General features: G+C 40.9%; 1 protein-coding gene across 2 annotated transcripts in view; it reads right to left on the bottom strand.

The window, feature by feature from the left end:
• Positions 1-1,564: 1,564 nt before the first annotated feature.
• The window catches only part of LOC109030389 (uncharacterized), a 40,835-nt gene continuing 16,157 nt past the window's right edge, over positions 1,565-26,242 (bottom strand). For both annotated transcript variants that reach the window (XM_019041329.2, XM_019041330.2), the window contains one exon: positions 1,565-5,640. In XM_019041329.2, the coding sequence (XP_018896874.2) occupies positions 4,255-5,382 (1,128 nt within the window). In that variant the 5' untranslated portion in view covers positions 5,383-5,640 and the 3' untranslated portion in view covers positions 1,565-4,254. The remainder of the gene's footprint in view (positions 5,641-26,242) is intronic.

Raw genomic sequence — 26,242 nt, 5'->3', positions numbered from 1 at the left:
TTTCCATCCAGCATCCTCGAGTTCACCGAGAAAGTTTTAAAATTAAAAAAGCAGCCACGCGATGACTACCGAGAGTTGTTAATTTTAACCCAAGTCTTTTTAGGCAAGTTAAACCGTTTAAAAACATTTTCTTCTCCCGGCCCTATTCATAGGGCTCGAAGAATGACGATAGCCATTTACTGTCTAAAAATCTACTTGTTTCGTGATCAGTTTGAGATGGAGGATTCCTATCATGAATTAATTTGTTATGTGTAAACCTGACAACCTTAGTTATGAGCAGTCTGTCTGAAGAATGTGCTGATGCTGAGCATTGCAATGTAACCGACTGACTGCGGGACTTACTAAAAGATATGCGGATTAGTCCAAGCCTACACCTCGACCCGTGATCATTTCTTTCTTTTTCCTCCTCAATGAGCTAAAATAACACTATAGGTTATGGGCCCAGAGCTCTTGCCGGTTTTGCCGATGTGATGTAAGTATTTTTCGTGAGTTTTCGGAAACTTCTAAAACAGGAAATGAAAGACTCTTGTGAAATTTCAAAATAAAATAAGACCAAGAATTCAACATCCTACATAAAAAGTGTAAGAGATCTCTGCGTTTTTATAGTGATAGTCTATGTTAAAGCTTAGTTTCAAGCACCTTTGCCCATTAGGCGCCTTTGTTAAAAGCTCAAGTAAGTAAAAAGTCTTGTAGTTTCAAAAACATTGCAATAATTTTGATCGTGTCATATGACCTAAAATAAGGAAGAAGCATGATAACATTCTGTGTTTAGTGTAGTAATTTTAATTCCGCCTTCAATTTATCTTCTAGCGAGTCGTTCAGTGGCCTATTAAAATTGATTTTTTCTGGGTTTCAAAGCTTTCTTTCGTCAAGGTCCCACATTTTACCGGAACACTGGTGTCTATGCTAAAACGGTCACTTTAGACCAACGTAGCACGGAAACATGCCGATGCGCTTTACACTTAGGTGTTAACGGTTGCTTTTCTGAAGCGGCGCGCCCGTCGCTGCAGTTGTTTAAGTCAGTCGGTCTTCTGTTGTAAGCGACAGTACATTAAAAATAATTTTTGCTTTAGCTGCAGATAAGAGTAAGTCACTAATAAGTTTTGACGTTGCAAGCGCTTTCCTTTACGGAGACCTTCGGGTATTTATGAGTGTTCCTGAAGGATATAAGGAAACAGAGAAGGTCTGTATGCTGTCAAAAGCCTTGTATGGGCTGAAACAAGCTCCTCAAAGGTGGAACGTCAAGTTCACCGACAAACTCAAGAAGAGGGGACTGGAAGCCCTGGATACGGAGAAATGTATTTTTGTGAATGCTGACCGAAGCATAATTCTCGCAATACATGTCGATGACAGTCTTGTATTAGGAAATAATTTGGAAACAATGCGTAAATTGCTAGATGATTTGAACAAAGATTTTAAAATAACTATAGTTCTAGAGTTGAAAAGCTTCTTAGGATTAGATACAGAAAAAATAGGTGATTGTGTCACTATTAAACAGACAAAGTATGTGGAAACTTTGCTCGAACATTTCAATATGGAGAGGTCGAAAGTTTGAAGTCTGCCTATGTTGCCAAATGAGATAACAGAGGGGAGTGAGCAAACAGGTACTTCTGTAACCTTTCCTTATCGTAAATGTGTCGGAAGTTTGCTATGGTTGGCAAATAAAACAAGACCAGACATTTGTTTTGCATTCAATTATGCTAGCAGATATCTAGATAGACCGACTAATGCTCATGTGGCTCTTGTAAAGCGTGTGTTAAAATATGTAAATGGTATGAGAGAGCTGGGCATTAAGTTTGTAAAAAGTGGTAAGTTACAACTTGACGCGTTCTGCGACGCTGATTTTGCGGGCGATCCTGAAACGCGAAAATCCACCAGTGGATACATCATTTTCCTGAATAACGGACCTATCAGTTGGGCTTCACGCAAACAAGGGGTTGTTGCTTTGAGTACCACTGAAGCTGAGTATTATTCAGCAGCCGAATGCATCAAAGAATTGATTTATTTATAAAACGTTTTAGATGAAATTACTGGAGAGAACACGCTAGTTGTTCTGCATGAAGACAATCAGGGCGCTCTTAAATTAATGGAGAGTGGAGTTTTCAATAAAAGAACCAAGCATATTGATGAAAGGTATAAATTTATCATTGAGAAGATTGAAGAAAATCTCATTTCTCTAAAATATTGTCCTACTGCAGAACAATTGGCCGATTTGCTAACTAAACCTTTAGGGAAGGTGAAATTTGAATATTTCAGAAATAAGATTCTTTCATAATGAGGATGGCATGTCGATCGTATGTGTGTTTATATTCATGAAATATCTTTTTGTTTTTTTTCATGCAGGAATGTGAAAGTGTTTTTGAAATTAAGCACCTGCGATGTTTTCTGGTGAAGGAATCATTACCTAATCAATGGGAATTTTGTTTACTGCAAAGTAATCTGGTGAAAGTATATGGCCTCAGAGGCGATTTATTGACACTTGGGCATCTGCGTTCAAGAGTGTATACATAGTTGTTAAGTATATTTTCAAAATAAAAGTAAGAGAACATGGGAAAGCGAGAGAAAAATGAAACGAGCACCGTGAAGGTAATTTTGTTGTTTATGTTTTTTTTGTGAGCTGCGGTTTGCAGCCGGGCTAAGTTTTTCAAGATACTCCGTTCTTTAATTTTTGCGGACTACCGCTTTTTCAGAGAAGGTGTTGGGAAACGATCTTTCGTTTCATGTAAACAAGGAAAAATGCTATGTCCTACTTAGAGTGTGCTTGCTTCACGTTTCTCGACTCTCGCCTCAGTCGTTCAATCCATGTCACCTAGAACCAGTCGTTGGTTTCTTTTCAGCTCCCAACACTCCAACCAAGCATGGGGAGTCATCCACAAATCAGGTCATTAACGATGGTGTGCCATCATAAAATCGGGTCAAATCAGCAACACTGTAGTATGATACTTCCCTATAGATATTCGAACCGACATTGTTTCCTGCATTTTTACGGTGCATATCAGGGAAATTAGGAACTCGCACCATAGGTATGATGATGCGAGTTCCTAATTTCCTTCAGTTTGCTCTCTCGTCTTGTACGGTGCTGTCATGCGTGTGGATCAAATAGAGAGGTCGATTCAGACCCGAATATACTATCGTCAACACCGCGAAATTAACGGCGAGTGCTACCGCAGCCGCCAGTCGGGGTTATTAGAAGTGCACAACGTGGAATACGTTGCACCGATACCGTTTGACGAACTTTTGAGACCGTAGTGCGACACCTGAAGGAGGAGCTGAGGACTGCTTTTAGACAGGAACTTTCCCCCGAGTTTGACGGAGACGCTCGGTTTTATATAATATACTGCGAAGTCCACGCTGTTTTAACAGACGATAACGGAGAAGAACAGACGGTTACATATAAATCGGACTCGTGGTACCGTAAAACTCGTGGTAGTATCATAAACGGAAAAGTTATAAGGAATTTCATTATAAAATCTATTTGTGATCAACTGCGTGATTTGTGGTTTCAAAGCTTTCTTTCGTCAAGGTCCCACATTTTACCAGAACACTGGTGTCCATATTAAAACGGTCACTTTAGACCAACGTAGCACGGAAACATGCCGATGCGCTTTACACTTCGGTGTTAACGTTTGCTTTTCTGAAGCGACCCGCCCGTCGCTCCAGTTGTTTAAGTCAGTCGGTCTTCACCAGCCTTCTCTGTCACTTACAAGATATGTCTTGTATAATAAAATGTTATCTCCTTCCAAAAATATTTGACCGTTCTTTAAAACTAAAAGTAAAATACAAACCAACAGTCTATACTTTGTCAGAAACACCTATCAGATATTCGCCGTAACTTACTCAAGATAAATTGTTTACAATGTTTGACACACGAAGATAACCCGTATGGTACAAATGCACTTAAACTCATCATCGAAATTCATTACCAGCTTTTGTTGTTGAATGCGCACCAATAAATGACACTCAGTTCAGCTTCAGTGCTGACATATTTATGGAATCTATATAATTCTATCGCAAGCTAAAGTTGAAGGCATGACACCAAAAATCTTAAGTAATTGTTTACATTGATGTTAATGGAGAGAGGCGACAAAATTTCCAAAATGAGGCTTTTCACCTGTAAGCGTGAGCATTTCTCTTTAGATGACTTCGAAGGTCGAAAATTGCAGAGAAATTGCTGGCAATGTGAGAATTATTACAATGATCAATATCACACGCCTTTTGAGCTATCATCCCATGATGTCAACGATAAATTAAGCTTCAGCTCGATGACGTCCCGCCTTTGTGCACCAAAATATGGCGCTTTAAATTGCCATTTCTAGTAAAAGAGGCAGAACACTGACTGCACTTGAATGGCCTCTTGCCAGAGTGCAATAGTATGTGGCTCTTTAGATGACTTTTTTGCGCAAATGAGGCAGAACAATGGCTGCAACTGTATGGTTTCTCACCAGTATGTGTCGATACATGACGAGTTAAATGGCATAGTTGAGTGAAAGAGACAGAGCAAAACTTACAAGTGTAAGGTTTAGCGCCAGTGTGTGTGCGTATATGATCCCTTAAATTATTTTTCCGAACGAAAGCGGCAGAGCAGTGACTACAAATGTACAGCCTCTCGCCAGTGTGTTTCACCACGTGGCTCCTTAAATGGTCTTTACTAGTAAAGGTTGCAGAACAATGCTCGCAACTGACAGATTTCTCTTTCATGTGCACTGTTTGATGTCGATATAGTTTGCTTTTGTGAGAAAAAGTAGCGGGACAATAACAGCAACTAAATGGCGTCTCTTTGCTATGCCCCGACTGATGTCGCTGCAGTTCATAGTTCCTGGCGAATGAGGCAGGGCACTCGCTACAACTGAATGGCCTCTCACCCTTATGCCTCTTGATATGCCGATTCAACAACTTTTTCTCGGCGAACGACTTTGAGCAAAGAGAACAACTGAATGGTTTCTCAATATTCGATTCAATTTTTAAGGTGACAGAGCAACATTTCAGATTGCAAACTGGTGATTTGTCAGCTTCCTCGACTTCGGTTCTTGGAAGACTTGGCTCCATATTAGAACATGCCTCAATGGAATATCGATACTCAAGGTCTGTGTCTGCTTCTTTCTTAACGACGATTTCAGGTTCAATACTATCCTCAGTCCGATCATGTTCAGCACTTTCGGATGAATTATTTATCGGAAAATTGTGAGAAGGATTTTCTCCATTTTGCTCAGAGTCAACGCTTTGATCATGCCACCGACAGGTGGTCAGGTGCTTCGCTTTTGCATTCGATATAGGTATGAAATAGATACTCATCCTCTGGATCCTCATTTTCTCTTTTAACTTGAACAAGCGGGTCGACCGTAGATTCGAAAGAATAGAGCTGTTCTGATGAAGTAAAGTCATCACATGAAGGGGACATATTCTCTTTTTTCACGGTCGGGGGGCCGGGATCGGAGCATTTATCGTGGGAGATCCCGGTCGTGAAATTCACTTCGGATAAATTTTGCTTTAAAAATACGGTAGGACCAACCTCTGCAATTGAATTTGGTAAAGTCGTCTCACATTGTACGTTGACTGCAATCCCTGACATTCCAACGTCCGGATATTGGCCTCCTCCGTCAAGAGAATCTGTACGCTGTTTTTTATCGTTCATTTGGAATCCTGGACAGAGGTAAAATCGGGTCAAATCAGCAACACTGCAGTATGATACTTCCGCATGAAGTATGAAAACTGATCATGAAGGAATGGACACTAGGTACGTTATGAATCGAGTTGCATTTTGACCCTTTCGCGTAAACCTCCTGGAAGTGATAGTTTAATTCACTGTGAATTTTATATATTTGAGGACTGTGGATGGACGGATTGAGAACAAATGTTTGTAAGCGATTTCTTTTATACGACATTCACTCAACTGAAAATGCCCACAATGCTACGGAGCATACTAACAAATTCCTATCTCGAATAGTGCAACCAGTACTCCAACCAAGCATGGGGAGTCATCCGCAAATCAGGTCATTAACGATGGTGTGCCATTATAAAATCGGGTCAAATCAGCAACACTGCAATATGATACTTCCCTATAGATATTCAAACCGACATTGTTTCCTGCATTTTTACGGTGCATATCAGGGAAATTAGGAACTCGCACCATAGGTATGATGATGCGAGTTCCTAATTTCCTTCAGTTTGCTCTCTCGTCTTGTACGGTGCTGTCATGCGTGTGGATCAAATCGAGAGGTCGATTCAGACCCGAATATACTATCGTCAACACCGCGAAATTAACGGCGAGTGCTACCGCAGCCGCCAGTCGGGGTTATTAGAAGTGCACAACGTGGAATACGTTGCACCGATACCGTTTGACGAACTTTTGAGACCTGTAGTGCGACACCTGAAGGAGGAGCTGAGGACTGCTTTTAGGCAGGAACTTTCCCCCGAGTTTGACGGAGACGCTCGGTTTTATATAATATACTGCGAAGTCCACGGTGTTTTAACAGACGATAACGGAGAAGAACAGACGGTTACATATAAATCGGACTCGTGGTACCGTAAAACTCGTGGTAGTATCATAAACAGAAAAGTTATAAGGAATTTCATTATAAAATCTATTTGTGATCAACTGCGTGATCCATTTTCATCGGGGGCACTGCGCCTAACGAGATCAATCGCCTCGGAAGGGACAAGGGACAAAAATGGAATCTTGAATCGTGAGATTGAATCGAGAGGTCGATTCAGACCCGAATATACTATCGTCAACACCGCGAAATTAACGGCGAGTGCTACCGCAGCCGCCAGTCGGGGTTATTAGAAGTGCACAACGTGGAATACGTTGCACCGATACCGTTTGACGAACTTTTGAGACCTGTAGTGCGACACCTGAAGGAGGAGCTGAGGACTGCTTTTAGGCAGGAACTGTAGCAGCCAGTCACGCCAGAGTTTAAAGTTCCCGCCAGAGTCCAGAGTCGAGAGAGCGGTGGGAACAACAGCGAACCTAGTGAGTCGAGAGAGAGAGTGGGTAATCGTTGTCGAGTATCGTGATCGCGAGCGGGTCGGATTTTCACTTCTTGTTTCAAAGATGTAAGTTTCCTTGTTTTGGGGTTCACCCATAACGAGGGTGAATTGCCTTCGTTTACGGTTTTTCGTTCAAATGGTCTTAGTGTCGAGTTGGAGTCTGCGGGGTGGCCGCCGAGCCATTTCCTTTTCAACCCGTAAAAGTGGTTGTCCTCCTTTGAAGTCAGTCTTTCGGACGAGCCAACGAAGGCTACGTTCACGGCTAGCCTTCGTGGCTATTCGAAAATTGTAGTAGTAGTCCCCGAGAGTTCTGAGGACAGCTTCAGAACTTTCCCCCGAGTTTGACGGAGACGCTCGGTTTTATATAATATACTCCGAAGTCCACGATGTTTTAACAGACGATAACGGAGAAGAACAGACGGTTACATATAAATCGGACTCGTGGTACCGTAAAACTCGTGGTAGTATCATAAACAGAAAAGTTATAAGGAATTTCATTATAAAATCTATTTGTGATCAACTGCGTGATCCATTTTCATCGGGGGCACTGCGCCTAACGAGATCAATCGCCTCGGAAGGGACAAGGGACAAAAATGGAATCTTGAATCGTGAGATTGCAAACTGATTTTCAATGCAGGAAAGCCGCCACCAAAAAAGACCACCGAACTTTTATACCCAAAATTTTCATGGGTGGGGTAGATCAGCTTGATGCTAATGTAGCTGCATACAGAATTCGAGTGCATGGTAAGAAGTGGTATCACCCTATTATTATGTGGCTAATTGATGTAGCTGTCAGCAACGCTTTTGCCCTCGCGCGAGTGCATGGTTCTGCAAATGATCGTTTAGCTTTTCGAAGGGAACTTGCGGCTACCCTCATTCGCCAGTACGCTCCAATGAAGAAAAAAGGGGTCCAACTGTCTCGAAAAAGACTCATTCCAATGTGCTGGAACACATTCGAATGTCCGCAAAACATGTAATTTTGACTAAACAAGACAGGAAACGTTGTGCTGTTTGCAAAAGTAAAACCAACAAAGCTTGTGCCATGTACAAAGTCAATTTACATGACAAATGTTTTGAAATTTTCCATTACCAAAATTGACCAGAAGTATTTATTGTACTTCATATTTGTTCCTGTTTAGGAAATAAGCTAATATTCTTCAAGGTCCAGTCAGTTTAGACTGAAATACCATATTACCTTTAGCTAAATTTTTTGATACTCAAAGTATTATGTTAAGACTTACCAACTTAGATTGTAAGTTCTCTACAATGTTCTATTTATTGTGCCTTTTTTACTACTTGACTTTAGTGATTGCAGTGCAATTCACCACTATTTTCTCAATCCTCTGAGGATTTTTTTATTTTCTAGACCATTTATTACTTTCATTTGTTCTCATTAGTTTGCAAGGACTTCAGTAATAAATTTGTTTGTTTCATACTACACAGGTTTTCTCTTTTCTTCAAAATTATGATTTAAAAAAAAAAAAAAAAATGTACCGGACATGCAAAGGTTGTGGATCTGCCCATTGGGTCGTTAACGTCCCACCCTTCTACAGCCACTCGGGGTGGTCGGAAAGTTTTTTGTGGATATTTGGACTCAGGGGTGCTAAGGGACCATTATTTGAGAAAATCAGCGAAATCTAAGAAAAAAATAGTTTTGGGCGTATATGGGTTAAAGCAAGGAGCCGGAAAATAAGAACTTTTCTTGAAAAACGCAAAGAAAGTTAAAACCGGTTCCCTGACTTCAGGCAGGAGAAGTGATTCGAGCCGGGTCCGATCATGTCTCAGCTCAAATCCATAGTTGTGAAAAGAAACCGGCTCTGGGCTCCTGTTTACACAGTACTGGTATCCAGGGAGACAAACAGACCCCAGCAGTCATTTATCACTGAAATTTACTTCTACAAAATACATATTAAGGAATGCTCTTTCTCCCAACACTTCGAAGAAGTCTTCAGGCTCTTGTTTGGAAATTGTTTGGAAAAAACATCTGTAGTTAATGGCAGTAGAAGTTTGGGGTCCTAGCATACCTCATAGGACCATCAGGATCATTCTGTAAGTTAAGCTGAATATTAGGTTAGTTTCTTAGTGAATGTATATTAGTGGGAACTTCAGACTTGTTAGTACAAAAGGTACTGTAATACTCCTAATCTGATGTTTTTTCTCCTTTTCCAGGTCAGCAGAAGTGCCTACCCAATCACCAAACCAAACCAATCACTTTCAGCAAAACCAAAAAGAACTTACACAAAAGAGTAAGTAAGTTTTGTACACAAGAAGTGGACCATTTTGTACGTCATCTATTCAATCATCACTATGATCAACCTCAGGTGCAAAAAATACAAGCTATAGATTTACAGGATAAAAAGCTGCAAATGTCGCCCCTAATCAATTTAAGAATGTGAGGTCAATAATTCTGTTGCTAACCGAATTCTTTCCCTCGCCGTCTTTGATGAGTCACCTCAAATCAATATCGTAGGCGCCAGGATTCCCCATGCGATGACGAATTTATGTCCTGCGCTGTCAAGCGCCCGAGATGTCTTCAGCAACATCCTATCCGCCTTTGATTCAATTTTGTTTTATCCTCCTTACTTAAAGTATCTCTGCTCTGCAGCCCAGGTTTGTGCCCTCAAGCACTATGTCACAATTTAGTGGCTTCGATTGAGTCTCGTTAAGCCTCCGGTTACAATTTAGTGACTGCGATCGAGTTTCGTTACAACTCAAACCTTCGACGGTGTTACGCACAACACAATTAGTCCGAGTACTTTACACTCACTTCGTTTTACACGCTTTAAGTGTTAATTCGGTGGTAACACGTAAGTTACATTCGACCGCGTACGTCACACGCAAATTCGACCGCGTTCGTTACACGCAAATCCGACCGCGTACGTTTACACGCAAAACTTCAACATCTTCAGTTTATGGTGCGCTAAGACGTTACATCTCACTTTAAAATGATTCTTATACTTTTGGGAACACTTTGCTTACTCGACTCAACGCTAGCAATGTCCTTTCTTCATCCATCTTTGACAGGCTTCGACTGCACAGAAAATCCAAGTAGTGTGGTTGAAATTTCCTTAAACGAGAACGGACATAGCTGTTCCTACAGCCCCGGCAGATATGCTTACAACCAAACCAGTAACTCCTAAAAATATTATCCTTTCGGCAGTCCTCTACGAGATTGGCAGATTAAAATCACTTAAATCACCCACCCCAGTTTTCTTCTACGCCTGGGGACCGCAAAACGAAATCGCAATTATAATTCTTTCCTTGTATCCAGAATTGAAATCGGAATCGGATCATAATATTGAGCTCAATTTCAACCAAAACTAAGCACAATCAGAATCTCAAGACCTCAAGGCCCACCAATATTTTCTATTGAACTAATGGTGACAGAAGCTGAAGAACTTACCTTTAGCATCCATAAATAATTTTAAAAATAGCTGATATGACCTTACACTTACGATTTCAGTATGCCCCCTTCTGAAATCACCATATGCTATTTTAATCAGTAGTGCAGTGACGAACAAATCTTAAACTTTTTACGTCATATTCTCCACCACAAACGCGCCCTTTCCTTTTCAAATCAATTTTGCACCTATTTTTCAATAATTGCTTCCGCAAAAAATTGCCCTTACTTACTCCCTTCCAAAAATTCAACCAATCACAGCCTTCTTATCCCCTTGTCCATCCCTTTCTTCTACCGTCACATCACCCAAATCGCCACCACAATCCAGAAAGAGCCTCATTCTGCTCTCGAACCTAGTGCCGCGAACGTCCTTCAGTTTCATCCGTCTTAGCCTTCGAACATGAACTCATTCGTGGAAGATACCGATTGGAGGTGCCAAATTCCCCTCTACAAAATCCTTAACCCCCGCATCGACGACACAGAATCACTGCTTAGCCGCCTCGCATCCACCTTGGACTCGAACAGATGGAGGTACCGCGAGGTCGAAGAATTCTTATTCCACCAACACTTGAAAACGCAATTCCTCGAATACGTACTTTCCAACAAGAAACCTGACGCAAAGCTCTTCATACCAACCCACAAGGCGCACAACAGAACTTTACAAGTTACTGGCCTTGAATCGTTTGAACTCTCCCAGCTCAAATGGGTTTTACAAACCATCGAAGGATCTATCGCAGAAGCGCATATGTACATTGACGAACAACGCCAAGAAGCAGATCTACTTAGTCCCATCAAATACCTCTTTATTTAATGTTCATCCTTGTTTAGTTTATAATTTTATTGTATTAATATTATTTGTAAAATCAATAATTGTAAATTGTAATTGTAATTTATTTTGTAATACCTGTAATACTAAATCCTGTTATTTTCCTCAATATACATAGCCGAAAGACTTCAAACGTACTGAGTCCGACTCTTCATTTAATTTTCCTTGAATTCCTTATCTAGAATAAATTAGGTAAGAAGGTGAAATTTGTTTTGGTTGCAATTCATTTCAATCCATCATAAAATTCTATTAAACTTATCATATTAATTAAAAGCAACCCAAACATCTTCTCACAATAAGAAATGAAGGAAAATTTCAATTTAATTTTGAAAAAACCTCCGAATTCTGAAATACTTGTAAAGAAGAAGCCATCTCATGGGTAGTAAATTCAACCATTTTCACACACGCTATCTCACACGGCTAATCCAGCCTACATGATACATTCGTGCCTTGGTATTTTAAACATATACTACAGGCCAACAAAGAACTTGCAAAGTATAATGAAGAAACGGGGAATGTGGGCGTCGTTGGTATGTCTGCTAAAATTTTGCACCCATTGAAGTTATGCATGCATTAGAATTTTTGCAGAATAGTTGAGACTAAACATGTAACTCAGGAACAAAGATTAGAAGCAAACACAAACGTTCGGCTTATGAGATCTCTCGGTCCAATATTCAGGCAGTATGTCAACGAGGGCTACATATTCCTCCGGGATGTCAACGAGGGCTACATATTCCTCCGGGAAGGAACTAACTTCGACCGGGGTGAGATACAGACCATCCTCTGGATGGCAAGAAGCGGGTATAGAGTCGCATCCGCTGCAGGGGCGTGTATCCCACATATGTGCTACGTCATGTGGCCCTCTGTAAACATCTGCCTCCTCTTGTACGGTGAAGCCCCCGCTGCAGGTTGGCCTGGGAATGTGGCCGCGGCCGCCCTGACCAGCCAACAACTGCTCACATTTGCCTCCAGCCTGGCAAATAGCAGGCGTGAGCACTACTCCTACTGTAGGGGAGTTTACTATGCTCTGGACGTTATTGGCGTCAGGTACGCTACACGCGGCCAAGACAACGCTGCCAGACACTACCGGATGGGCCAGTTTAGGAATCTTGAGCCTATCAGTGTCCCCACCCCTTCGGACTTGCACCCATTCTACCGGGCAATGGGGAAGCTTCCGCTAGAGGACGACGCCCACGGGCGTAAAGAGGTCGAGTGTTTTCTGGCCTATTCCGGGTTGACCTGGGTACAGCTAGCTTGTACCTATGTCTCCCTAATTATGAAGTTCAGCACTACTTATCTGTTTTCAATGTCCCTGACCACCACCAAGATTGTCACCTTCCTTAATGGTGCCATACCTCAGGCCGCTGCCAACGTCTTGGTACGCCAGGCTTGTGAACCTCAGACTGGAGGGGCTGAACTGTGAGGTCAATAATTCTGTTGCTAACCGAAGTCTCTGTTGCTAACTGAATTCTTTCCCTCGCCTTTCTTGATGAGTCACCCCAAATCAATAACGTAGGCGCCGAGATTCTTCATGCGATGACGAATTCATGTCCTGCGCTGTCAAGCGTCCGAGATGTCCTCAGCAAATCTCGATGCGCTCTTGACTCAATCTTATTTTATCCTTCTTACTTAAAGCATCTCTGCTCCAAACCCAGGGTTGTGCCCTCAAGCACTATGCCACAATTTAGTGGTTCCGATTGAGTCTCGTTAAGGCTCCGGTTACAATTTAGTAACTGCGACGGAGTTTCGTTACAACTCAAACCTCGACGGTGTTACGTACAACACAAATAGTCCGAGTACTTTACACTCACTTCGTTTTACACGCGTTAAGTGTTAATTCGGTGGTAACACGTAAGTTACATTCGGACGCGTACGTTACACGCAAATTCGACCGCGTTCGTTACACGCAAATCCGGCCGCGTACGTTACACGCAAAACTTCAACATCTTCAGTTTATGGTGCGCTAAGAATGGACATAGCTGTTCCTACAGCCCCGGCGGATGTACTTCCAACCAAACCAATAACTCCTAAAAATATTATCCTTTCCGCAGTCCTCTACGAGATTGGCAGATTAAAATCACTTGAATCACCCACCCCAGTTTTCTTCTACGCCTGGGGACCACAAAACGAAATTGCAATTATTATTCTTTCCTTATATCCAGAATTGAAATCGGATTCAAATCATAGTATTGAACTCAACTTTCAACCGAAGCTAAGCACAATCAGAATTTCAAAACCTCAAGGCCCACCAATATTTTCTATTGAACTAATGGTAACAGAAGCCGAAGAACTTACTTTCAGCATCCATAAGTAATTTTAAAACTACCTGATATGACCCTACACTTACAATTTTAATATGTCCTCTTCTGAAGTTACCATATGCTATTTTAATCAATGCAGTGATAAACAAGTTTTAGACTTTCTAAGCTCAATCCTCCACTACAAACGCGCCCTTCCCCTTTCAAATCAATTTTGCACCTATTTTTCGATAATTGCTTCCGCAAAAAATTGCTCTTACATGCGAAGCAAAATTTACGAATTGTGTAACTCAACCCTTCCGTATCAAAAAAGTGTAGAATCCCTTCTAATTTACGATGGCAAACTCTATTTAATGACCAATGTCACCGAATTTAGCCTAGTCATTGATTTTATCATTACAAATACTTACGACAATATTTCTCTCTTACATCACTCGACAGACTCAAATTTAACTGATCCAACACTCAATACTTAAAGGCCTATATCCCTTGCAATGATTTCTATGGAATTTATCCTTTACCACTTAGATCTAATTCTCGAGAGAATAAAAATTGGATACCTGCAACCCTCTCTTATAGTTTCCATCTCCCTACCATTTGAAAATCAATTATTTTACTCAGAAATTGTCACCAAATGTTGTAATGTCACACAGTGGAACGAAGCATTGACACTTGATACTACTGAAAATTGGATTTCCCTTACAGCCTCAGGACTTTTAGTTTTTCAAATAACCCTCCGAAACTCTCCAATTCTACATTTTTCTTTCTTTACCATCCCCAAACATCTACAAAATTCCTTTCTGCTTAATTTTGTAAGAGACATTTTAACGCTTAAATATTCTCGTCTGCCATCACAATTTTTTCACACAAATTTTACTATTTTTAGTAACTCCCTTAACTGCAAAATTTTAAGAAACACAATTTTTACAATAATTGTTTCCGTTCTTAGTGAAGAACTTCTAGTTACCAACTTTTTGGTTAAAAAAGGTAATTTTATACTTAATCATAACTCCACTATCTTTCTATCAGTAAACTTCGTGATCGATCGTACCCATCCTTCACTTGAACTCACACTACAGCCCGCGATACTTCCCCCCTCCCCACCCCCTATAATCTCGATTAAACAGTTAACGTCTATGGATTCTTCTATTCAAAATTTCAACCTTACTTCTGACGAATGCTGCATACCATTTTTAACAAATGATTTTTCTCTGTCAAATTGGAAACAAATCTTCACACACCATAACCACATCGCATTTTTAGAGGAAAAATGTTCTGCAAATTTCCATGATTATGCTACAGAAGTTGAAAGATTATTCCTTCATGCCATTACTAATAATCTCCCACTGACTTATAGCCTCTTTCGCCAAGCTCGTGAGAACATTCCCTTATTTTGGCCCTGGACTAAAGTCAAATTTTCACAAAAGGACCAACTTCAACAAAATTTAGAAATATTAAATACCCTTGAACATAAAATTCATGTTTACTTTTTACCTTATACCTCTTAACATCTACTAACTTCCTTCTTTCAAAATTTTGTATAACATAACTTTAACCTTCTACCTCCCCCGCTCAACTCAACTATTGATTTTTTTTCATATCTTCCTCTCAATTTACCCTCATCCCATTCATTCGTCACTCACACAGTCATAAATCCCAATCTGCATCTATTGTCTCAATCTTCCTAAGCGCATCCTACACCCTCCATTTCTCCTCCTCCTCATACCACCACATTAATACATTACCCATATTCACTCCCTTCCATTCAACCGATCACACCCTCTAACCTTCCTTGTTCATCCCTTTCTGCTACCGTCACATCACCCAAAATCGCCACCACAAACCAAAAAGAGCCTCATTCTGCTCTCAACGCCCGTTCAGTGCACACACAACTCAGCAATCACGCTGCAATGGATACTCCCGTAACTGTACCTACGTTCTGGGATGAGCTCCCGCTCGCCGACATATTAAACCCAAAGTTAGACCGCCTCCATTCAGACGTCTTAAACCGACGCGCTCGAATTTGTCTGGAAAAACAACATCTCCGATCGGCCCTTGAAAATCTGTACATACAGATCTTCAAAACGTTCTTCATCGAGTATTTACTCAGAAACCGAACCCCGGATACAGCCCTTTTCATCAAAGTACGAAACCACTTTGGATTCCCACTACCCAAATCTTCATACGAATCCGATGAAGATTTCGAAAATAGAATTCTCCACCATACAGAAACGGATATCTTATATCAACTTCATACAAATGCCACAAGACGCCGCACCGAAGACTCCGAAAAACATGTACTAGAGTCCATTAAATTTCTTTTTATGTAATGTTTATACCAATTTAGTTATAAGTCACAATGTATCTTTTTCTTCATTTTTCTACTTGGGGGGCATCTTTTTCTTCCTTTCCACTTGTGTAACCTTTTCTATGTGTTTATAAAAAATAAAAAAAAAAAAAAAAAAAAAAAAAAAAAAAAATATACAAAACAAAAAAAAAGTAAACCGAAAAGAGTGAGTTGAGTGTAAAAAAAAAACAAAAAAACAAAATAACTTATCACGTACGCCCAGAATCTAAATCCCCCAACTCACTTCATGTCCGATTTTTCTCTGTTCCATGGTTGCCAAGTTCATTTTACCCTACAATTATTCTTCAAATACATACATTTGTCACTCACCCTCATTCTTGTTATCTAACCTCCACTTCTATCTTTCAGATGTGGGACGAACCTGAAATATTCAATCAATGTCAATTTCTTTACTGTAAGAAACTTATCTTACACACTGACACATGGTGTTATGACCACAGAGTTTTAGAAGCACATTTCTCATCAGCTCTCGAAAATTATGAATCTTCATATGTCTTTCACCTCCTAACGCATGATTTAGCCATTCCGCAGCATTGGATTCATAAAATTATCTCTTATATTCGTAAAAATCCTTTTGTTCTCAATTTACATGAATTACGAGCACGAAAATTGTACATTAAATTATTTCATAGAAGTAACTATACTATTGATTTCCGTGCTTACAGAAATAAATTACTAGCTCAACTTTTATACTATAAAAGTGAATATTATGTTTTAAATAACTTAAAAGCACCATTTCTTTTTAAGCTATATTGGCTTTATTTAAGCGACTACACTGATTGGACCACAAATCCCAAAGAGTACATATCTGTTTACACCCATACATACTTAGATTTACATCAATATATTCGGCCCAAACCATATTCATGCAATTCCTCCCTATCTCTTAATTTATGTAACAACCTAAGTCACTCGCCCTCCTCAAACGAATCAGTTTACTCCCCTCTTAATCCGGCAATTCCGTCACTGTCCTTCATGTTCCTTAAAACGAGAACTTAAACTTAGGACCCAACCCAATTTAGACTGGCTATTTGATCTTACAACTCCCTTTTATTTTAGCACCATCTTTGACATTCAGCACACTGACCCCATCCCAATCCCCACATAAACACCTTTATGTCACTCACTCAATTCTCACCTCACTTCGATGTTATTCACTCATATAATCACCAATTGTACATGCTTCTTATATATTTTAACCCTTATATGCATATTCCCCTTACTTATAATGTACATACACTTTAATTACTTCTATGTCACCTATATATGTCTATCTACACCTACTCTTAAATTACCTCAATTTTTGCTGTAACTTTTAACTCTGTATACTCTATTTTACGTATTTATTCATGTATGACCACTTACCTGTATCATGACCCTTATATGCACCTATCTACTTACTCATATATTCATGTTCACTCATATTAGCTACTGTAAGACCCTTCTACCCACCTATCTACTATTATATTTACTTATTTTATGCTTATTTTCTCTTCCCATTTTGCTTTCTCATTTGTACTGCGAATTTTTACTATTACCCTCTTCTATACTCTATATATGTCTATTTACTCCCTATATATAATCTTCATGTATCTGTTCGTCCTAAAACTTGCTTGCACATTCTAGTCTCATATTCTTCTGTACTCTATACTTACATACTGCCGTCTATTTTACTTATTCTTTACCACTGTATGCCCCTTATCTACATTTTATACATACTCTCATTGTACCCCCCTCCCCTATATTATTTATTAGCGTATTTTTAAGCGTATATAGTCTATATTCTTATGTTTATACTCCTTTAGTATCAAATCCCTCTTCATTTAACAAACATTTCATACAGGGTGTTCGTAAAGTCCCCTCCCCCCCCTCTAACTTTTGACCTAATTGAGGTAGAGATTTGAAACTTGGAGGGTGTTCCTGGATCAAAGGGAGCTACTTTTTGACCCCCCCAAAATTTTGGGGGGCCCCATTTTGGGGGGGTTACGGACCCTAACTTTTAATTTTCAAATGAGAAGACCCCCTTTGTGATACCTCGTTCGAAAGAGCATAAAAAAAGAAAATTTTTCGCGCAAACCGGAAGTCATTATCTCAAACCGTTTCAAAATGGCGGCCGGTCAAAGTTCCAAATGGCCGAAAATTGGCACCTCTGCTATTTGCACATGGATTTGCTTGAAACTCGGTATCTGGGGGTATTTTGGCACGAGAAAAACGAATTTAACGTTAGATTTTCAAAAAAACCCTAATTTTTCAAAATGGCGACCCGTTTAGGCTCAAAAAGGCCGAAAATTTGACAAACTCGATTTTTTTGCCAATGGATTCACCTGAAATTCGGTATCTGGGGGTATTTTGACCCGAGAATAACGAATTCAACGTTAGATTTTTAAACAAACCCTAATTTTTCAAAATGGCCGCCGATTAAAGTTCAAAATGGTCAACAATTGGCAACCTCGACTTTTTGCCGATATATTCGCCTGAAACTCGGTGAAATAACGTCGAATTCGTTTGTTTCCCACCCAGATACCCTCAAACACTGAGTTTGAGGCGAATCTATCGGCAAAAAGTCGAGGTTGCCAATCGTTGACCATTTTGAACTTTAATCGGCGGCCATTTTGAAAAATTGGGGTTTGTTTAAAAATCTAACGTTGAATTCGTTATTCTCGGGTCAAAATACCCCCAGATACCGAATTTCAGGTGAATCCATTGGCAAAAAAATCGAGTTTGTCAAATTTTCGGCCTTCTTGAGCCTAAACGGGTCGCCATTTTGAAAAATTAGGGTTTTTTTGAAAATCTAACGTTAAATTCGTTTTTCTCGTGCCAAAATACCCCCAGATACCGAGTTTCAAGCAAATCCATGTGCAAATAGCAGAGGTGCCAATTTTCGGCCATTTGGAACTTTGACCGGCCGCCATTTTGAAACGGTTTGAGATAATGACTTCCGGTTTGCGCGAAAAATTTTCTTTTTTTATGCTCTTTCGAACGAGGTATCACAAAGGGGGTCTTCTCATTTGAAAATTAAAAGTTAGGGTCCGTAACCCCCCCAAAATGGGGCCCCCCAAAATTTTGGGGGGGTCAAAAAGTAGCTCCCTTTGATCCAGGAACACCCTCCAAGTTTCAAATCTCTACCTCAATTAGGTCAAAAGTTAGAGGGGGGGGAGGGGACTTTACGAACACCCTGTATATGCCTAGTTGCATTTTGTATATACTCTCATTGTAGCCCCCCCCCCCCTCCTCTATATAATTTGTCAACGTATTTTTAAGCTTATATAGTCTATATTCTTATATTATACTTCTCTTGGTGTCAACATCTCTTTCATTTAACAGAATCTCATATATGCTTAACTATAATACTCTCATTGTACCCCCCCCCCCTACCCTATCATTATTTATTGGCATATCTTTAAGTCTATATAGTCTATATTCGCATATTTATACTTCTTTTGTAGTCATAATCTCCTTCTTTCACCAAATATCTCATATATGTAACCGTAACCAATTTATCTGTAAATTCATTAATTGTAACTCCATTTTTCTTGTAATATCTGTAATACTAAATCTGTTATTTTCCTCAATATACATAGCCGAAAGACTTCAAACGTACTGAGTCCGACTCTTCATTTAATTTCCCTTGAATTCCTTATCTAGAATAAATTAGGTAAGAAGGTGAAAGTTGTTTTGGTTGCAGTTCATTTCAATCCATCATAAATTTCTATTAAACTCATCATATTAATTAAAGGCAACCCAACCATCTTCTCACAGAACCCCGTTGGTATTCTATGCCAAAGCGGGCAATGCTCCACTACACAGGGTGGGCTCCAGAATTTTACCTCTATCCCGGCGTCAGAACCCAACCCTTCTCCTGCACCTATGCTGACGCAGCAGACTATTATGCTGCATTCGATATTGTAAAGGATGTCGCCCCTCGCTACAGTAGTTTACTGTCAAAAGATGGATTTCTGCTGTTGAGGCCACAAGAATGGGCCATATTGGGGCCTAATACCAAGGTCTCATTCAAGAGTGACTTGTTGAAAGTCACCTCTGCCGCCATGCGTGGGATGTATTCCCACTTGGCTGACAGCAGCTACTTCTCTAATAGCGAGGGTGGGCGGCCATACCTTTTTATACCGTATAGCGTTCAGATGCTAAATGTCATAGCAAACTTCTTTGACTTAGCGGACCACAACCCTCGATACTCAAGGGCCGCTTATGTTGGCAAAGGTGGCAGTACCACCTTTGAAAGGAATGCTGGTGCGTATGCCTCTCATGGCTACGATGCCAATTTACATGTCTTCGAGCCTGCTACAGTGTGGACATACGGCTTTGGGGCTAATGAGGTCCGAGCTCCATGCCAGGTGGGGGACAACCTATCCCCTCGGCAAGCGGCCACCATAACATTGTGGCATGACAACTACCCATTACCTAAAGTGAGTTTCCTGTTGGCTAGGGACCCCAAGTTTCACCTTGAAGGCGAGGATGCCCTACCCGAAGAAATCGAAGGGCTGGATGGTTTGGTCGATGCCATTACGTCACCGGGAAACGCCTAGGTAGACCTTTAGGGTCACCTTGTTTGTGGTTAATCACCCCCTTTCACCCTAGGACAGACCTAGGAGTACCCGTCGCCACCGCTCTAAGGGAGTGGGACACCTATCACAGACTTGGGCTGACGGGCATCCTTCCAAAAGCCACCCAATACATACTGGGCCGCGGCCGCCCTGACCAGCCAACAACTGCTCACATTTGCCTCCAGCCTGGCAAATAGCAGGCGTGAGCACTACTCCTATTGTAGGGGAGTTTACTATGCTCTAGACGTTATTGGCGTCAGGTACGCTACACGCGGCCAAGACAACGCTGCCAGACACTACCGGATGGGCCAGTTTATGAATCTTGAGCCTATCAGTGTCCCCACCCCTTCGGACTTGCACCCATTCTACCGGGCAATGGGGAAGCTTCCGCTAGAGGACGACGCCCACAGGCGTAAAGAGGTCGAGTGTTTTCTGGCCTGTTCCGGGTTGACCTGGGTACAGCTAGCTTGTACCTATGTCTCCCTAATTATGAAGTTCAGCACTACTTATCTGTTTTCAATGTCCCTGACCACCACCAAGATTGTCACCTTCCTTAATGGTGGCATACCTCAGGCCGCTGCCAACGTCTTGGTACGCCAGGCTTGTGAACCTCAGACTGGAGGGGCTGAACCCCGTTGGTATTCTATGCCAAAGCGGGCAATGCTCCACTACACAGGGTGGGCTCCAGAATTTAACCTCTATCCCGGCGTCAGAACCCAACCCTTCTTCTGCACCTATGCTGACGCAGCAGACTATTATGCTGCATTCGATATTGTAAAGGATGTCGCCCCTCGCTACAGTAGTTTACTGTCAAAAGATGGATTTCTGCTGTTGAGGCCACAAGAATGGGCCATATTGGGGCCTAAATACCAAGGTCTCATTCAAGAGTGACTTGTTAAAAGTCACCTCTGCCGCCATGCGTGGGATGTATTCCCACTTGGCTGACAGCAGCTACTCCTCTAATAGCGAGGGTGGGCGGCCATACCTTTTTATACCGTATAGCGTTCAGATGCTAAATGTCATAGCAAACTTCTTTGACTTAGCGGACCACAACCCTCGATACTCAAGGGCCGCTTATGTTGGCAAAGGTGGCAGTACCACCTTTGAAAGGAATGCTGGTGCGTATGCCTCTCATGGCTACGATGCCAATTTACATGTCTTCGAGCCTGCTACAGTGTGGACATACGACTTTGGGGCTAATGAGGTCCGAGCTCCATGCCAGGTGGGGGACAACCTATCCCCTCGGCAAGCGGCCACCATAACATTGTGGCATGACAACTACCCATTACCTAAAGTGAGTTTCCTGTTGGCTAGGGACCCCAAGTTTCACCTTGAAGGCGAGGATGCCCTACCCGAAGAAATCGAAGGGCTGGATGGTTTGGTCGATGCCATTACGTCACCGGGAAACGCCTAGGTAGACCTTTAGGGTCACCTTGTTTGTGGTTAATCACCCCCTTCCACCCTAGGACAGACCTAGGACCCGTCGCCACCGCTCTAAGGGATTGGGACACCTATCACACTATCAGATAACTAAACATGACCGCTCAAAAACCGTGGATCGTCATTACCTCAAACGGCAAAAGAAGAAAATCCTGGCACAAGTAAAGAAAAAAGAAGAAGAATCGATGCGCAGCATTGAAGGATTGTATTTTGATGGCAGGAAAGATGAAACAGTCAACTTGAAAGTTCAAGGTGGTAAATCGTATCAGACCAGAAGTTTGGTGGAACACTTGGTTTTAGTGGAGGAACCTGATTCGAGGTATTTGGGTTTTGTTACCCCTAAAAGTGGCACCGCGATTTCCATTAAAAATGCTATCATGAACTTTATAGCATCGAAGAAGATAGATGTCATGATGTTAAAGATTGATGGCTCTGACGGCACCAATGTTAATACCGGCCCGACAGGAGGAATCATAAGATTGTTGAAAAAAGAGCTTAATCGCCCATTGCAATGGGCAATTTGTCAACTCCATAACAATGAGTTACCTTTGCGCCACCTCATCGAACATTTAGATGGCAAAACAACAAGTCCCTACGCATTTTCTGGACCTATTGGAACCAACCTCAAAGAGTGCCATAAGTTTGAGGTAATTTATTTTGAACCCTTTGAGACAACTTTAACCCACCAAACTGTTGACGTCAAACTGCTCAGTGCCGACCAAAAGTACCTGCTGGAAATGTCAATTGCTGTTTCAGAGGGATTTTGTTCAGAAGATCCCGCGAAAAAAACCCTGGGAAAAGTTTGTCATGCACGCTGGCTAACGGTTGCATGTAGAATTTTAAGGTTGTACGTGGCGACGGAATATCCTAGTGATGAACTTGTGCAATTAGTTACTTTCATCCAAAAAGTTTACGCACCTATGTGGTTTCAAATTAAAGTCAACCACACAGTGCAAGATGGTGCATATAACTTATGGAAAACCATTCACATATCACGGTATTTATCGAATAAAGAGGTCGAGTGTTTTGTGGCCTTTTCCGGGTTGACCAGGGTGCAACTAGCTTGTACCTATGTCTCCCTAATTATGAAGTTCAGCACTTCTTATCTGTTTTCAATGTCGCTGACCACCACCAAGATTGTCACCTTCTTTAATGGTGGCATACCTCTATGTCGCCCTAATTATGAAGTTCAGCACTACTTATCTGTTTTCAATGTCGCTGACCATACGATGAATATACGATGAAAGTGGGGGAGAGATTGCATAATGAGTTGTTAAGGGATGGTGTTAGAATAGTAAGTGAAACGAAAGGAAATGATAAAATGGACAAGTGGGCAAGGTTTTGGCACAACAATAAAAAGGAACTTGAAGTAGGGGATGCTATCGTATTTGCTGCAGGAGGGGGGGATGTATTTGCGAATGAGGGGCAGAGAGTGATTGAGGGAATCATAGATTGGGCACAGGAAGCCGAAAAAATGGGGGTGTTATTTTATTATATCGGCATAACGCATCGTTATGACTTGTGGGTGAACAGTTGCTTGAACAAAGAGATAGATAGGGTGAATAGGGAGATAGCGAAACATTTGGTTAGGAATAAGGGGGAATATATAAACTTAAATTATCTAACCTCAGATGATTTTAAAATTACGAGGCTAGATCACTGTACACTGAATGGGAGGGGTACTGATCAAGTGGTGGGTGCTCTGTATAATCAGCTGGGGAGTAGAATCAAATAAGTTTTGCTCTTGGAGCCATCGTTTTGTAAAAAAGTGACTTTAGTTATTTCAAGACTTCAGGATGTTTTCTGAAGTCCTCATACTCTTGGAAAGTCGATTTTAATAGTGGTCAATCTTCTTTTTCAACAGAAAAAATTTTTTGGCCTCTTTTATCGCTGGAAGTTAAGTTTTTTTGTCCGTACCGTAGACCAATTAAACAGGCTTGTTTTTCTATCAATACGTGCGATAATAATACCGTTTTAAGTTTTTTTGCACTCAATGAGATATATTCTTGTAGAAGAATAAAAAAAAATTTCCTTCAAAGTTTTTACTTCCAAAATTTAGCACCCAAATTGCTCTAAAGTCCGATTTATAGAATTTTGCGCCATCATTTTTCTCCCATAAAAACCGGGAAATGTAATTATACGATTAATTTTAATTAATTTCTTTAGAACTAACTTAGAAGATGTGGTAGACAACTTTTTTAAAGAATTTCTACAGGTTTGCTCTTTTTAAAGCTACAAATTGTACAATTTTTTACTGGTCTACGGTACAGGACAATAACGTTACGGTACGGACAAACGGGCTGCGGTAAGGACGAAGAGGCATTCGTAAATATTACTGTATGCAAGGGCCGAATTATAAAGAACTGAAATTCATTGGGGAATAAACTGCTAAGTTATAGCATAGCTTATAAGTGCCACTTTTATAAATAATTACAGGCAATAAAGGTAAAAAGAGTAAGTAAATCAGTTTTTCAAAAATAATGAACTGCTTTTATTTTAAAGTAAACGCATTAAATAATTAGGGACAAATCTTAGAAGCTGAGTTCTTAAAACAAGCTTGACAACGTTAGAACGTTTCAGGTGCACTTTTACAAAATAAGAAAGAAAACAAAAAGGTAAATTTATCGAAAATGTGGTCACAAATCACCTTAAATAAATATTTAAAGGACAATAAGAAAAAAATAAGTTAGATATTAACGAATAAATATTAAACGAATAAATTGCTATGAACTTCAGACGAAAAAGAGGACTCAAAGTTCTAAAAGAAAAAATGAAAAAAATAAAAAGATGGCGATCCTTATGCAATCATCGAAAAAAAAGCCTCCTTCTTCTAAGTCGCGTCGTACTAAAAAAAAATACGTCTCTCTTTTTTTTTTAAATTCCAAATTTTGGTGATAGATAAAATAAAGTAAAGTGGGATGATCTATCAAACAGCGCACCGATTTTTGGATGACTTTCGCATTTTGTCCGTACTTACCGTAGACCCGGCCGCATCGCGCGTCAGCTACGGGCTTGGTACCGGACGGCTACGGGCTACGGTACGGACGGCTACGGTGCGGACAAATCGTGTGATTATTGGCAACGGTGCTCGGGCATATTCACGCATGTGGTTGAAATTCTGGATTTGAGGTTAAGATATCAGAGCGTATCAAAAAATACCAAAATTCGAGAGTTTGAAGTGATTTATGCATTAAAAAGGTAGGTATACGGTAAGGACATCCTAGATGGTCGTTAAACCTAGAAACTCATAAAAAACGGTCAAAATTTACTGTTTCATTGCGGTTTTTTTTCCTCTGCTCGACATCAGCGTGTGATAGTCACGATAACACAAAAAAAGTAAACAAAGTTCATAAGTGCTGCACTGTAACGGACGAAATGATGCTGAAAAAAGGGGGCTACGGTACAGGACGCGAATTCCGCAGACAAGGCTGCATGACGCAAAGACGGTCAATATTTTCACTTATTTGGATGAATATAACTGAAAATAATAAGTTAGGTACAAATTGAGTGTGAATTTACAGCAGAAGTGGAAGTATTTAGATGCAAGATGATGGTTATGAAGCGTTAAAGTTGCGCACTTGAGTCGCAGACAGGCTACGGTACAGGACATTTCAGCTGTTTAGGGCCAAAATTCTGATATTAAATGGCAAAAACTGCCTAAAGCGATGTTGGGACCTGATTAAGCGTAAAATTTTGAACAAATTTAAAAAAAAAAAAGGTCAGATTTTTCCATTTTGAAGGGCTAAAAAGTTGGCAGACATGGTAGAGCAAAACTTATTTGATTCTACTCTGGGGATGGATAGGGTAATTAAGAGGAAGAATTTTGGGTAGAGCGAAGACAAAAACGAAAGAGTGAGAGTTTACTATGCTTTAGACGTTATTGGCGTCAGGTACGCTACACGCGGCCAAGACAACGCTGCCAGACACTACCGGATGGGCCAGTTTATGAATCTTGAGCCTATCAGTGTCCCCACCCCTTCGGACTTGCACCCATTCTACCGGGCAATGGGGAAGCTTCCGCTAGAGGACGACGCCCACAGGCGTAAAGAGGTCGAGTGTTTTCTGGCCTGTTCCGGGTTGACCTGGGTACAGCTAGCTTGTACCTATGTCTCCCTAATTATGAAGTTCAGCACTACTTATCTGTTTTCAATGTCCCTGACCACCACCAAGATTGTCACCTTCCTTAATGGTGGCATACCTCAGGCCGCTGCCAACGTCTTGGTACGCCAGGCTTGTGAACCTCAGACTGGAGGGGCTGAACCCCGTTGGTATTCTATGCCAAAGCGGGCAATGCTCCACTACACAGGGTGGGCTCCAGAATTTAACCTCTATCCCGGCGTCAGAACCCAACCCTTCTCCTGCACCTATGCTGACGCAGCAGACTATTATGCTGCATTCGGT

This window comes from Bemisia tabaci, chromosome 9, assembly GCF_918797505.1.
Source record: "Bemisia tabaci chromosome 9, PGI_BMITA_v3".
Classification (NCBI taxonomy): Eukaryota; Metazoa; Arthropoda; class Insecta; order Hemiptera; family Aleyrodidae; genus Bemisia; species Bemisia tabaci.
The sequence above is the reverse complement of the archived record's forward strand: the minus strand, read 5'-3'. Positions and strand labels throughout refer to the sequence as shown.